At 54.1% G+C, this 14539-nt stretch overlaps 1 protein-coding gene across 5 annotated transcripts in view; it reads left to right on the forward strand.

The window, feature by feature from the left end:
* The window catches only part of WSCD2 (WSC domain containing 2), a 114021-nt gene that overhangs the window by 46308 nt on the left and 53174 nt on the right, over positions 1-14539 (forward strand). For all 5 annotated transcript variants that reach the window (XM_053902109.1, XM_053902113.1, XM_053902110.1 and 2 more), the window contains exon 2: positions 12845-13741. In XM_053902109.1, the coding sequence (XP_053758084.1) occupies positions 13363-13741 (379 nt within the window). In that variant the 5' untranslated portion in view covers positions 12845-13362. The remainder of the gene's footprint in view (positions 1-12844; positions 13742-14539) is intronic.

Raw genomic sequence — 14539 nt, forward strand, 5'->3', positions numbered from 1 at the left:
CCCACGGGACCCCACAGGTAGCACACCCAGGGAAAGGGCCCTGTGACCACGTCATTTACAGGCAAGGAAACCCCAGCTCAGGCTGCCCATTTCATCCAGGACACCACGCCTGTCTTCCGGCGTCCAGATTCGAACCCACGGGCTTCAGTGGTCATCAGCTTCATTCGCTGAGTGTGCTAGCCTTGCCCCTGAGCCCCCAGGGCTGAGCACCTGAGCGCCCTGACGTGCTGTCCAGCGCTCTGGGCAGGGAGGAGAGGAGCTTCCCTGCCCCCCCGGGCGCCTGGCTGCTGCAGCCTTGAGCACACAGCCAGCTCCCCTGCCTCCTTCTCCCTCCCAGGATGTAAGGAGACAGACCTTCCTCCCTCCTCCCCAGGGAAGATTTATTCCTGGGGGTGCGTGGGTGGATGCGTGTTTGGGGGGGGGGTGTTTGTCTAAATTTAAAGACATCATGACAGCAACAGCCTATTAATGTTGAGACTGGTGAGGTCTCTCCTTTAGAAGAATCACGAATAAGTTGACAGCAGGAGCCGCCTCCGGTTCTAACTTCTGCGCCCCAGGTGCGCCTCGCCCAGCTCCTTGCCTGCCAGTCCCCTGGCAGCTGAGGGTAATAATAGGGGCCGGGGGTGAAGGCGTGCACTTGGCCTGAAGAGCGCTGGCTGCGGGAAGTGTGGAATTGTGGAATCACTGTATCACACGCCTGAAACTAATGTTAACACTGTATGCTAACTAGCTGGAAGAATAATAACAATAGTGAGGCTCGTCTTCTGGTGCCAGATGCCCATGGGGGACCCTGAGAAGTGGCACAGTTGTGCATTTTATAGATTGGGAAGACGGAGGTTCAGAGAGGGGCCTGCCCCGCCGTGGTCTTGAGTTATGAACTGACAAGGAGGGTTTCAGTGACTCCAGTATGTTCCAGAACCCATGCACCCTCCGGCGAGCCTTGGCTGCCTATGTTGATTCAAACGCGAAGTTAACAATAGTTGCGATCCTGTTGAGATCCAGCCGTGTGCCTGGCCCTGGCCTAAGCATTTTACGTGTGTTACTTGGAAGAATCCTTCAAACAGTCCGTGCAGCGGGGATCCACCATTGTCATCCCAGTTTATGGATGAGGAGCCTACAGTTTAAGAGACATAAGTGGCTTCCTCCCCTTCTCAGAGCTCGTGATAAAGCCAAGATACCAAGTCAAGTCTCGGTGACCTCAAAACTCCTGCACCCTCCGTCTGTTTCTTTAAACCACGGCCAGTAGTGGAGAAAGAGAAGACAGGCAAAATGACACACACACACACACACACACACACACACACACACACACACACAATCACTCCTACACCTACTCTGCAAGAGGTAATGTCTTTATGTACATTGGTGAGTTTCCATCCAGCTGTTTTTCTCTGCCGAAGGGAACATTCTTGCCCCAGGCAAGCTGACCTTTGGTGTTCTGTAATCGCCGAGCAATTTAGAGATGCCTGGAAATGTATAATTCATGCGCACATCTTTCATCCTGGTCACTGGAAGGCAGCGAGGCATGGCTGTCTCCCCGGGAGAATTTCAACCTTGGCACGGGAGGAGGAGATGGGGTCTTTGGGGCTCAGAAGGGAATTTCAGAATCTGAGAACCTACCAACGTTGAAGCCGACCCTGGTATCCCAGCACAGGATGTCAGGTGCAGGGGGCGCGGGGGATCCTGGCAGGGAACCTTATAGACAGAGCACTGGGGTAAAATCTTAGAATTGAGCTCCGGAACCAGAGACTACACTCTGTAAATCTGGAGTCCGAGGGGTCCAGGGGTGGTGTTCTGGTCCAGTCCTCTGTTCTTTTGGCAATCCCAGGGGATAAGAAACCAGGTTTGGTCAGGATGAGAAGCTTTGGTTTCCGGCTTTAGCTGCAACCCGAAACGTGTCTGGGCAGGTCTCGTAGTGTCTGCTGTTTCTCGTCCGTGAGTTGGGTTGAAGCGTCCCTGCCATGTGCCGTGAATGGGGATGGAGAAATAGGGGTGTGTGCATATGTGCGTGGGCCGTGAGGGCAGGTGACGGGCGTGGGGACGTACGTGTTCACGCACGTGTGCGTCTCTGGTGATGTGTGTGCTCCTATGCCGCCTCTGGATGGTATCCAGAGGGTGAACCAGGGGGCTGAAGTATTCGTCAGTTTCTGGCAGCAGTTACCCTCGTGGGAGGGGACGTCTCCCTGTTGGATGCCAGCAGTGTCCTTGGGTCACTGAAGGACATGGTGAAGATACCACCGGGGTCTGAGGACCCCTGTGGCTTCTAGAAGGGGCTCATTGCCCTCATTCCCAGCTGAGGGGGCACCAGCTTGCTGAGCAGACTCTGCAGAGAAAAGCCTTCTGGACACTCCAGCCTGCAGAGGTCAGAGGATGGTCCTGTAGTCAGAGGCACTGACATGTGGATAGTATGACTAAGGTTCTGGAGTTGGACAGGCCCGGGGTCGAGTCTTACTGTGCCACTCACCCCTCTGCTTTCTGACCGGTTGACTGACCCCCTCCCCGACCTTGATGGCCTCATCTGTAAAGTGAGAAGAAAGCCAGCCTGCCAGATAGCCACTGGGGAGGCTCAGTGACACGGGGTCGTTGGGAGGGCCCGGCACACAGTAGGTGCACAGTAAGTAGTAATTTGTCCATTTTCCTTCTTTCCCAGGGAGGGCGTCAAGGCTCATGGCCGGGGTTCAGGAGGCCTGGGTCTGGGAAGAGTCAGTGGTTGACTCCACCGCCCCCTTTGGGCCTCAGTTTCCCTATCTGTCAATGAGGAAAGTGGCCTGGGGATTGTGAAGGGTCTTCCCTCCAGCTCTGATGGACTGTGAGCCCCCATTTTAATTCTGCTCTGAGGACTAGGGGGTAGGTGCTCTGCGAGGGAAGAGAGCTTGGGGCTGGGGGCTCAGAGACCCCCCCCGGACACACAGACACACAGACACATCTACATACACGCCTGCATGCACATACACACATACATACATACAGAGACACAGACTTACAAACATGCACACACCTGCACACATACATCTACACACCTATACAGACATACACACACATACGCACCTGCACAGCCACAGGCATGCACACACTGACATGTGCGTGCACACACACACACACACACACACACACATTGGCTTGGGAAGAAAGACTGGGCTGGAGGATTTGGGGGTGAGAGCCAGGGTTCTTGCCGGGGAAACCCTGGTGAAAAATTCCTCTCGGGCAGAGTTGCTAACGGAAGCTGTCAAGGTTCCTAAATTAGAGTTTAATTCTGCCTTGGCCAGTGTGGAGCCAGCAAGTGTCGATTGGCTCATGGTGGGGATGGGGGTGGGGAGGGGGCAGCAGGGAGAGAGGTGTGTACATGGGGAAGAGAGCTGCAGGCCAGCAGGTGTGGGCTGGGAACCGGTGTGGCCCTCGCCTGGCTGTGTGACCCCGGGGCCACCCTTCAACCTCTCTGAGCCTCCGGTTCCTCATCTGTAAACTGTGAGACTAGCAGTAACTGGCTTCTGAGGATCCTTTGACCTCTACTATGGGAACATAATAACAATAGTAGTAATAGTAGTAAGAGCTGAAACTTCTAGAACCTTCACTTGGGTTCAGGGCCACGGGAGGCATTGCACACGGATGGGGGTCATTTCATTTGAATTTCTTTGGGCCTCAGTTTCCCCTTCTGGAAAAGGAGACTGTTGGCTAGGCCGAGGATCTCCAGACTTCCTTCCAACCCATTGTCACCTCCTCTTCGAGCTTTGGGGACGGGCCTGAGCCTTTCCCCCCTGTGATCTCCACCGTCAGCCTCCATTGCCGATAAAGATCAAGGTTGACAGACCTTTCTGTAAAGAGCTAGACCGTAAATATTATAGACTTCGGGGGTCGCATGCTGGCTGCTGCTGCTTGTCTTTCTTCCTCTTCGTGACCCTTTAAAATATAAAAGCCGTTCTTCACTCTAGGGCTGACAAAAACAGGCCAGGAGCCAGTTTGGCCAAGGTCAGAGTTTGCCAACCTCTGATAGTGACGAATGTTCTCACCTCATCCAAGTGATTGCCATCCTGTATGGTGTCAGGTCAAGCCCTGAGCCTGCCCTTCTGGTCAGAGTTTTCCCCTGAGCCCCACCTAGAAGGAAATTCTAGAGCCACCACCGATCCCCGCTAAGGGCCAGGACCTCGGCCTGCTCTCAGCTCTGCTAGTCAACAAACACTCCTTGACTGTGGCTCAGCCTTGGAGAGCCACTGAGTCATTGGCCGTAGCCCCCTGGGACAGGAGGGTCCTTAGAGGCCTCCTCCTCCACCTCCTCGCTGGTCCAGCGGGTGAAACAGGCGTGGGTCACAGTGTAATTCAGAAAGGCCCCTGTGGGGTGGGGTCCACACACTCCCTAGCCCCTGCCTCCCTCCCCCTTCTGGGATGTGCTGGGCCCTGTACGACCTCCTGCCTTGCACCGCGTCCTCTCTGCCTGTGACCGTCTTGCCCCAGATCTTCCCGTGGCTGCCCCCTTTCTGGTTTTTTCAGTTCCGTGCTCCAAAGCCGCCTTCCCAGTGGGTCTGTCTGCACCCACCGTATCCAAAGTTGCCCCCCCCCATGCTTTTCTCCATCACTGGGGCTTTCCAGTAATTCCAACGAACCTACAGAGAGAAAGGCACTTTCCGCTAAGATCCAGTATGCACACACACACCTGAACCCAAGGGTTCACAAAATAACACGCCTCCTTCACTGCATGTGAGTCAGTAAGGGTTCACTCTGTTCCCTCCATGCCTTCCCTTCCCTCCCCTTCCCTCCCCTCCTTTCCCCTGCTCCCCTACTTTCTCCCTATTCTCTGATACCCCCTGTAGGTCTGCCCCTGTGGGTAAACATTCTGCCCAGAACCACCAGAGCCATCCATTATCTCCCCCAGACAATTAGCAACCTATTAAGGAACTCTATGCAAATGTGCACTAATTGACCTGCGACAGAGCATCTCCTGGAGGAGAAGGATGACTCCAGATGGCTTAATGATAGGAATTTAGGGCCTTTCTTTAGAAGTCCCTCTTGGGGAGGAAAGTGATCTGGGCTCCGAGAGGGCCTGCCAGCTGTCTGTCTGATGGGGAGGCCAGGGGATCAGGCTCCTTTCATCAAACCATTGGACGAGAAGAGCTGTCATTTCACCTCTTACCCCTCCTCCCCAACTCCGTCCCTTCCTGCAGCTCAGCTCGTTCCCCCAGCCCGGAGTTTTCATGGCTCCTTGACATCTGCTCTTCTGGGTCCCGCCTTTTCAGGTGTATGACTGCGACCCCCCTTTTTAATAGACTTTTTAAAGCAGTTTTAGGTTCACAGCAAAATGGAGCGGAAAGTCGAGGGATTTCCCATAAACCCCCCTTCCCCGCCCCCGCACAGCCACCCCCACCGTCAGCGTCCGCACCAGAGCGGGGGCGTTGGTGGACCTACACCGACACGTCATTATCACCCGAAGTCCATCGTTGACATGTGGGTTCCCTCCTGGTGGTGGACATGCTTGGAGTCTGGGCACATTCACAGTGACGTGTCTCCACCATTACGGTATCATGCAGGATATTCCCCTGCCCTGAAAATCCTGTGCTCCCCCTCTCCATCCTTCCCCCACCCCAACCCTTGGCAGCCAGTCATCTTTTTACTGTCTCTGTAGTCTTGCCTTTTCCAGAATGTCCTGTAGCTGGAATCCTGAAGGATATAGCCTCTTCAGGGTGGCATCTTTCACTTGAGTAATCTGCGCGTAAGGTTCCTCCGTGTTTTTTCATGGCTTGGCAGCTCGATTTGTAGCACCAAATAATACTCCGTTGTCCACGTGTACTACAGTTTATTTCTCCATTTACCCCCGGGAGGACATCTTGGTTGATTCCGTGTTTGGGCAATTAATGAGCAAAGCTGCTGTAAGCCGCTGTGTGCAGGTTTTTGTGTGGACCTAAGGGTTCAACTCCTTTGGGTAGATTCCAAGAGCATGATGGTTGGATCGTATGGTAAGTTGGTAGGAGTATGTTTAGTTTTGTATGGTTGCCCTTTGAAGACTACCTTCAGCTCTTATTGAGTCCCTGCTGTATACCCAGCACCGTAGTAAGAAAAGTACTCAAGTTTTGTCATTCAGTGACATCTCAGTCTCATTCAGAGACGTTGGACCCTGGGAGGCCGGCCCTTGGCCCTCCGTGGGTCAGGAACTCCCGACTTTCTCAGCTCCTCTGCCTCGGTCTCTGTGCTCATCTGTTTTCCTCTCTTTGCTCTTTCTTTGGCCGTGTGATGACGGCTTCTAGCCTAAGTGACAGGCAGAGATAGTCATGTTTCAAATCCCAACTCCATGTTCCGGGGCGGGGGGAGGATGTGTGCCACAGTAGGTGCTTAGTACATACTGGCACGTGCTATTATTCTGGTGCTGTGTATTTTACACACATTAGCTCATATAACCCTCAGACCTTTCTAGCCAGCGGGGGGAGATTGGTCGTATTTCGCAGATGAGGAAACTGAGTCTCGGAGAAGCCACTTGCCGAAGATCCCAGCCGCCGTGTCGCTGGGGCAGGTTCAAACCAGAAATGTCCGACCCTCGGTCTGACCCCCTCCTGTGGCTTCCTCCCTGGTGGTTTCTCTTCACTGTGGTGCAGCCTGATTTCTCTGCAACAAGTGAAGGTGGCCGTAAAGTTTGCCCGTGGAACAGGAGGCATTGGAGTCATTACCCGGGGAAACGAAATTTTAATATTTATTTTTAATGGGCCCCATATGCTCCTTTTGATTTTTTTATTTAATTACATCATGGCAGATGGCTGGGTGTTAAAGGCCATTAAGCTAATGGCACTTTGCCTTCTCGTTTATTTTTCTTGAATTTGGGGAAAGATGAATGATAATGGACACGGATGGTGAGCTGTGGATGCCGGGTGGCATCCTGTCCTCGGACCGGAAGGAAGGAAGTGTGGGGGCTCTGGGGCTCCTCCTGGCGGCCGGGTGAATGTGCGGAAGCAGCACATGCTTGGGTTTTAGGAGGCCAGAGCAAGGTTTCCCCTGTGGGCGCACACACAGATGTGCAGAGTCTTAGACACGATAATCCCACTTTTTTGGCCCCCAGAGCAACTCTGTATGTACTGACTGAAGTACCCATCACACCTTTGCACAGGGTGGGCCAGGCAATGGGGAGAACGACACCGAGGGTCCATCACGGACGCAATGATGTCATTATACTCTGGACACCGGTGAGGGGATGGGTGTGTCCCAGAGGGGGTCCACACACCATGTCGGGGTGTGAAGTTCTTCCCCGGGGTTAGTTGGGTTAATAAAATTCTAGATTCCTAAAGACCGTCACCACAAGGTCGTCATTTATAATGGTATTTCTTGGGCTGTTTTGTAACTTCTTTCACTTGCCGAGGGGCTGGTCCTGGAGCAAGAAGGATGAGAAGGAAGTTTGATTAAAGGAGTTGAACTATGAGTAAACCACCTGGAGAAGAAGTGTTTGAGGGATGGTTTTCCACGTCCCCAAGCTCGGGAAGGATCCTTCCATCGGGGCTGGGATTCAGCTGAGAGGCGGAGTGGGTAAGGGGCTCTAGCTGTTCAGGGGGTCCACACGGTGTGGGCCACTGCATCACAGCATCGAGATTTCGACAGTCTTGCCCTTGAATCCCTGCTCTTGTCTTGCAAGCCGTGTGCTTGGACCAGTCCCTTCGTCTCTATGAGCCGTGGCCGCCTCATCCGCAAAATGGGCGTGATCGTAACTACGTCTCATCATTATTGAGCGGTCCTGTATTGCTTTCCAGGAATCTGGACAAAGATCTACCTACAGGAGGTTCATCGTAGCATTACTCCAAAAGGCTGACAGTGTTGAGCCACGGTGCCGATCTGGAAGAACAGGAACACCCGTAGGCTACTGGGGGGAGTTGGTCACTGCAGCCCTTTGGAAAACACACCAGCATTTCTTAGGGCAGTCGTGAGATGTTCACACAGCAGGCCCTAGGAACACCACTCCCGGGTATAGGTGCACCCTGCGTCCCTTCTACACAGGCGTCAGGAGACGACAGGGTTGAGTGTGGCAGCAGCTGGGGAGGGGAACTCATTCTACCCCAGCCATACAGGCTAAGAACCGATGACGGAGAAGCCCTGTGAGGGCAAATAGGGTCCCTCTACCAGTAAAACAAAATGGGTGCTGGGCACACAAAACCATACACGTTCCCTACGCGTTATTACCGTTAAGAGGTAACCCTTCGGTGAAACGCGCGTAGTCCCTACACGAACCCTACGAGACAAGTAGGACTGTTTCCCCCATTCTACGGATGGGGAGACTGAGGCACAGAGAGGTTAATAAGCAGCTCACAGGGTTCTAGAGGGGATTAAATGGCACGGTGCCTGGCACATAGTAAACGCTCAACAGACACTGCTGATTTCCGACGTCCCCATTAGGCCAGCGCTAAAATTTCGTCTCTGGTCTGGGCTCCCAGTCGCTTGAAGATCCCCAGATGTGTCCCCTGCCCAGAAGTGTGGAGAAACCCAAACTTGACAAACCTGGTTTCCGGGGAGCTATTTCTTGGAGAGGCTTGGATGGTCACCGGGGTCAACTGAGGCCCTCAAGTCAAGTTCAGGGGGCTGAAGAGAGAGAGAGGGCGGGCCCCCTGCTCAGGCTCACGGACTTCTGGCCAGACCCACCTGCCCCCGCCATCTGGAAGGACAAGCGCCACGGCCCCTCCCAGGGAACCCGGGGGCCGTGGGGCCGGCTCATCTCCTATTTTCCCTTCCCACAGGGTAGCTCTGCCCCACCAGTTATTTTCTTGGCAGCTCAACACCAGAAGTTCATTCTGGTGCTAAAAATAGGCTGTGTTTAGACGCTGCGAGGCTCCGGCTGGAAACACGAACCGCAGTAACCAAATGCTGCCATTCCTGCAGAGGGGGGACGTCTTGCCCTCACGGCGGTGGGAACCCCCGCCAGCCCTGGGACGGAGGCAGGAGAGGAATCGGGTCATTCGCCACATTGAGTAGATGGGGAAACTGAGGCTCAGGGGGTTGTCATGCAAAATGGAGACGGATGGAGACTGATCGCTCATAGCACCAACTCCAGGCCTCTGGGGTGGGCATCTCACCGGACCCTCCCAGGGTCCCAGCAGGAAGACTGTGGTCGGCTGACAAGAGAAGAGTGGAGCTCACAGAGGCGCGGGCCCCTGCCCGGCTGAAGAGAGAGGGAGGGCGGGCCCCCTGCTCAGGCTCATGGATTTCTGTAAGGCTTCCTGTAAGTGACAGGACCGGGGACAGGATGCTGACGGGATTATGGCTTCCAACGTGTAACAGGCAAGTGGAGACGGGGAGGTGGAGGCCAACACGTGCCCCCTTCCCCGGGGGCATTGTCCATGTGCCATCTGTGGGCTGGGGAGAGCCATTGCTCTCACAGGTTGCTGGGAGGGAGGAGTTTGTGAGAACGTGTTTGTGAAGTCTTTGAATGCAGCGTCCGGCATATAGTAGGTGTTCAATAAATGGCCTTTTCATTTCATTTCCGCATTCGCTTTGGGGTTAGGATTTCTGTCTAGAGAGAGAGAAAGAAACAGAGAGAGGCTTGGGGATGGGGAGAGGATGACAGAGGGTGGTGAGAAGCAGAGAAGTCTTTGGGGTTCCCTTGGGGGGGGGCTGTGGCTCATTGGGGCCCCCTGAACTCCAGGACCACCCAGAGCTGTGAAACGAAAGGCACTCCCTTCACAGAGCCCTGAGTGTCATTCTCCAGTGTTCTGGTGACAGGGTTTAGGTTTAAGCCCCCAGGGGAGGTCAGTCCCCTGACTCTTCTCACTCATTTCCTGCACCTCTTGAGGACCTGCTGTGTGCCAGATGCTGGGGCTAACACGGAGAGAGAACAAACTGGACGCCCCCACGCCCATGTTGCCCAGGTTCCAGGGTGTTCTCCCTCCGGGTGCCCTCCCTCCCAGCACTGGCAGGTGGCGTGGGTGGCTCAAGTCAGCACCGCCCCCCTGTCCCCTGGAGGAGCCCCCCTCCCCACAGTCCCTTCCCGGATGGGTCCCCTTCACTCCCCACACCACCAATGTCTCTGTCTCTTTCTGTTCCCTGCCAGCTTCTAATGAGCTCATTATCCTCTTAAAACCCATTTGGCACCCACTTAGAGAAAAGATGTGTTGAAATAGAAAAGAACAAGAAGGGAACAACAAAAAAGGACTAGACCCAGAAATATCCTCAGAGAGACAAAAAGCCACAGGGAACACAACAGCCAGAATCTCTGCCGTCTCCACGGCAGCAAATGAGCTGCTGCGGCAAATGCCTTTGAAGGCTGCTCACATGTGCCCTTGAGAGGAGTGGGGTTAGGGGGTGCTTTTCTTGAGCACCTACTGTGTGCCAGGCACTCTCCCTACATTTTTAAGTGCAGACCTCCCAGCAAATATATTTGGGGGGAGGTGTCTTGATTCTTACACCCACGTTACAGGTGAGGGTCTTCATGAGAACAGGTGTCTTGACCCAGTCCCACAAGCAGGCGGGTGGAAGAGACGGGATCTGAACCCAGGTCAGTCCACCTCCAAAGCCCATGCCCTCGTCTGCTTCTGGAAGGGCTGGTGTCCTTCTGCCCATCCCCACGATGGCTGCTGGCTTTTTCTCATCCTGGCCCAGCTGCAGAAACATCTGGCGTGTGTGTGATCTCCACGGAATACCATGGGTCACCACCCACTGCCTGGTTTAAAGTATCAGTGTGACCTTGAAACTTCAGTGGTTCCGCACGCACGCAGATAGAACATAGTCCAGACTCCTGGACTTGGCATTCAAGTCCCCCCCCCCCCCCCCGCCCCCGCCGCCACCAACTATGTGGCCCTGGGTAAATTACTTAATCTCTCTGAGCCTCGTTTCTCTCCTCTGTAAAATGGTTACAGATCTCCCTCGTAGAAATGTTGCAAGGATTCAGAGTATGTATGTGTTCAGAGCAATGTCGGCTCTGTGAAGAGCTCAGTAAACATTAGCTATTAATTGCTGTTCTGTATCTTCTACGTACATCTCCTACAGGATTTAGCACGATCTAGTGCAGTGATTTTGTACAGTGGTGGTTTAAAGTTGCTGTCTCCCTCAGCAGACTCTGAATTCTCTGAAAGGGGGACTCTGGATTATTTATTTCGGTATCCCAAGCACACACAGTAGGCAAGCAATGCACATTTTTGGATGGATGGAAGAATGGGTAGGTGGATGGGTGGGTGAGAGCGGTATGGTTGCATGGGCTGCAGCGGTCTGGATGGACGGGTAGGTGAACGGGTGGATTAATGAACAGATTCATGGTGGATGGATGGATGGACGGGCAGATGGATTGATGGATGGATGAAGGAATGGACAGTGGATGGATGGAGAGATTGTGACTTGATGGGTGGGCAGGTGGACTGATGGATGGGTTAAAGCGGTGGACAGATAGACGGAGCGATGGAGAAATGGGTAGTTTGGCCCCACAAAAATTTGGAGCTGTTTTTTTTTTTTTTTTTTTCACTTATCTATTCCAAGTGCCTAGCACAATAACTGCATAGTAGGTACTTAGCACTTAGTACCTGAATGAATGGGATGGCGTGTGGACTACTGATGGCATCTCCCCTGAACCACAGTTAAACTCCCATGCCACTGCATTCCAGAGGGGCTGTTACCATTCAGATCAGCCATTGGCTGCCAGTTAGTCCTGTACATTGGCCAAGACTGTCACGAGGCCCCCTGCTGGTGATAACATGAAATCGCACCAGGAGTATTCGGTTTTCTAATTTGTATTCTGTTTTCCTCCTGGCTGATGATCCTTAACGTTTATTCATAAAGCGGTGCCCTCGGCCCTCCGTGCCCATCACCATGACCGGAGGGCACCTTGTTACACCTGTAGACTTCCCCTTCTACCAGAAATCTGGGCTGGAGAGGTCCAGAATCTTTGTAGTTAACCAGGTTCTCAGGTGATCATGCATCAGATGCTCCGTGGACCACACCCTGAGGGGCCCTGTCAGAGAGTGAGCAGTGTCCCTGGGAGGCTGTGGAGGTGGGTTGCTGCTTCCGGGCCTATCTCTGAATCCCCAAGTGACATCTAGTCCGTGTAGGACAAAAGCCGGGTCAAGAACGCAGTGGTTAAGAGCTGTGGTTTTGCATTTGGACTGTCCTGGGTTCAATTCCCAAGTCGACCGCTCACTGGCTGTGCGGCCTCAGGTTCCTCATCTGTGAAGTGGGGAAATTGTTCCTCCCCTAGGAACCCTGGGAAGACCATGTGAGCTAACGCATGTAGGGGGCTCGGCACAGAGCTGGGCGGACTGTAGGTGCTAAATAAATGCCGAGTGATGGCTATGTCGCTAAATCAGATTTCTTTTCCTTTTCTTCCTTGGGTGGAGGAGAGGGGCTATGGCTTTGATCTCTGCCACTGGAATGTGAGCCCCGTGAAGGAAGGGACTTGGTCTCTCTGCTTCACGGCTTTATGTCCGGCGCTTAGGACAGTACCTGCTACATAGTGGGGCTCGCTAAGCATTTGCTGGAACAACAGCAACAAAAAAGAATGAATTTGATCTGGTTCCGAATCAGCCAGGTCCAGCAGGCAATTCGGCAGGGACCCTAGGAAGTACTTTTTAGGCTTAAAGTAATTCACATATCAGTGTACGTATGACAAATATATAGGAAACGTGGGCCCTAAGAACTTGCGCTTGTCCGAGGTAAAGTGTGTCCGAAAATGAGGGCCCAGGAGGAGACAGGCCCCCAAATTCCCACTTTGGCTTACAGAAAAAGGCAGGTGTTCTAGAAGACCCGGGACTGGGCCTCCATCCAAGCACTTGCTGGGCGCTTCAGGCCATCGGTTCCCTCCCTTCCTGGGGGCTCTGCATTCGCGGTGAGAAGGCTTAAGAACGCTTTGAGCTCTGGCCTCCGTGAGGAGGCTTCTTAAGCCCGTGTCCGTGCTGTTTTGCAGGTGGCAGTCCTGAGCCCTAATGCGTGAGCAGATGGAAACCCGGCAGCCTCTGTTTCCACGAGGTGGATACACCGAGCGTGGCCCCCAGCTGGCAAAGGGGCCAGAAAATGGCCCTCGGTGAAAGAATCCAGCCCTGACAGGCCGGAAGAGCCAAGAAAAGGCGCAGAGTGAGCTGCAGTGCTGGTGACCGACAGAATCCCCCTGCGACTGCCATTATCCAAGTTCTTTGGGAGCTTTCTGACGTGAGGAACAAGATGTAGGAAAATGGGACTGACTCCTGGGTGTGGGGTCCCTTCTGTGGCTCCGGGAAGCTCACCTTGACCTCAGGAGGGCTCCATTCTCTTGGCATCAGCCAAGCATCACCTTTGCGGAAGGAATAAGACTGCAGACCCCCAGGGGTTCCATCCCGAAGGGAAGCTTCGGGAACGCAGCCCACCTCCATCCCCTTCCTGACCCCCCCCCCCCCCCCCCCCCCCCGCCAGCCAAGCCCCAGCGAGCCAGTCCGGAATGATCCTGCTATGGCCAAGCTCTGGTTCAAATTCCAGCGGTACTTCCGCAGGAAGCCTGTGCGTTTCTTTACCTTCCTGGTGCTCTACCTGACAGCCGGGAGCCTGGTCTTCCTTCACTCTGGCTTCGTGGGCCAGCCCGCCATCTCCCAGAGCCAGGCCAGCCCCGCCGCGGGGGTCCAGGCCGAAGGCGCCGAGCTGCCCTTCTTGGGTGACCTGCATCTGGGCAGAGGCTTCCGGGACACGGGTGAAGCCTCGAACATTGCCCGCAGGTACGGACCCTGGTTCAAGGGCAAGGACGGGAGCGAGAGGGCCAAGCTGGGTGACTACGGTGGAGCCTGGAGCCGAGCCCTCAAGGGGAGGATCGTCCGGGAGAAGGAGGAGGAGCGAGGTAAGAGGGGCAGACAGGGAAGGTGGCCAAGGGGAAGGGAGGGGGTGAGAAGAATACAGTAACCGCCACCAGGTTTCGGTGTTGAATAGGAACCAGCTGCCATATAGTCACGGCTGTAGACGTGCCCGGGGGTTCGCTCTCATCCCTGTGTCAGAGGAGAAATTTGAAGCCCAGAGAAATTAAATAGCTTGCCCAAGGTCACACAGCTTATAAACAGCCAGGCGTGGACTTGAACCCTACATCTGCCAGAGTTCAAAGTCTGACATTTCCTCGCAGCCTTTTTTAGTCTTGTTAAATAAATACACGTGGACATTGAAACAGCATCTGCTGAGCACTTACGATGTGCCAGGTACTTAAGCACTTTAATGTGTATTGAATTGTTACCACAACTCTGTAGAAGGTGCTGTTATTCCCATTTTAAGGATGAGGAAACCGAGGCACCAAGAGCCCACGGTGACATAGCTAGTCAGTGGCATTGCCCGTGAGAAGGCTCAGGAACTCTGTGAGCTGTGGCTTCCACGGCATGCCGTGGCTCTGCTGTACCGTGTTGCCTGTCGGCCCATCTTGACCGATCTCTTGGTGATGGCAGTTGGAGGGCATCGTTGCCCTGGAGGTATTTCCTCGCATTTTCTTAGCCTTTCAGTCGAAAAAGGCTTTCTTCTGTGAGCGCGTTACCTTACTCGGTTTCCACTATACCTCATGAACAAGGGGTGTGACCCTCCACCCAGGTAACAGATGTGGAAACTGAGGCTTGGTGAAGGGAGACACTTGCCCAGGGCCGTACAGCTGGGGAGAGGC

This window comes from Panthera pardus, unplaced genomic scaffold, assembly GCF_024362965.1.
Source record: "Panthera pardus isolate Hobbes unplaced genomic scaffold, ASM2436296v1 HiC_scaffold_15, whole genome shotgun sequence".
Classification (NCBI taxonomy): Eukaryota; Metazoa; Chordata; class Mammalia; order Carnivora; family Felidae; genus Panthera; species Panthera pardus.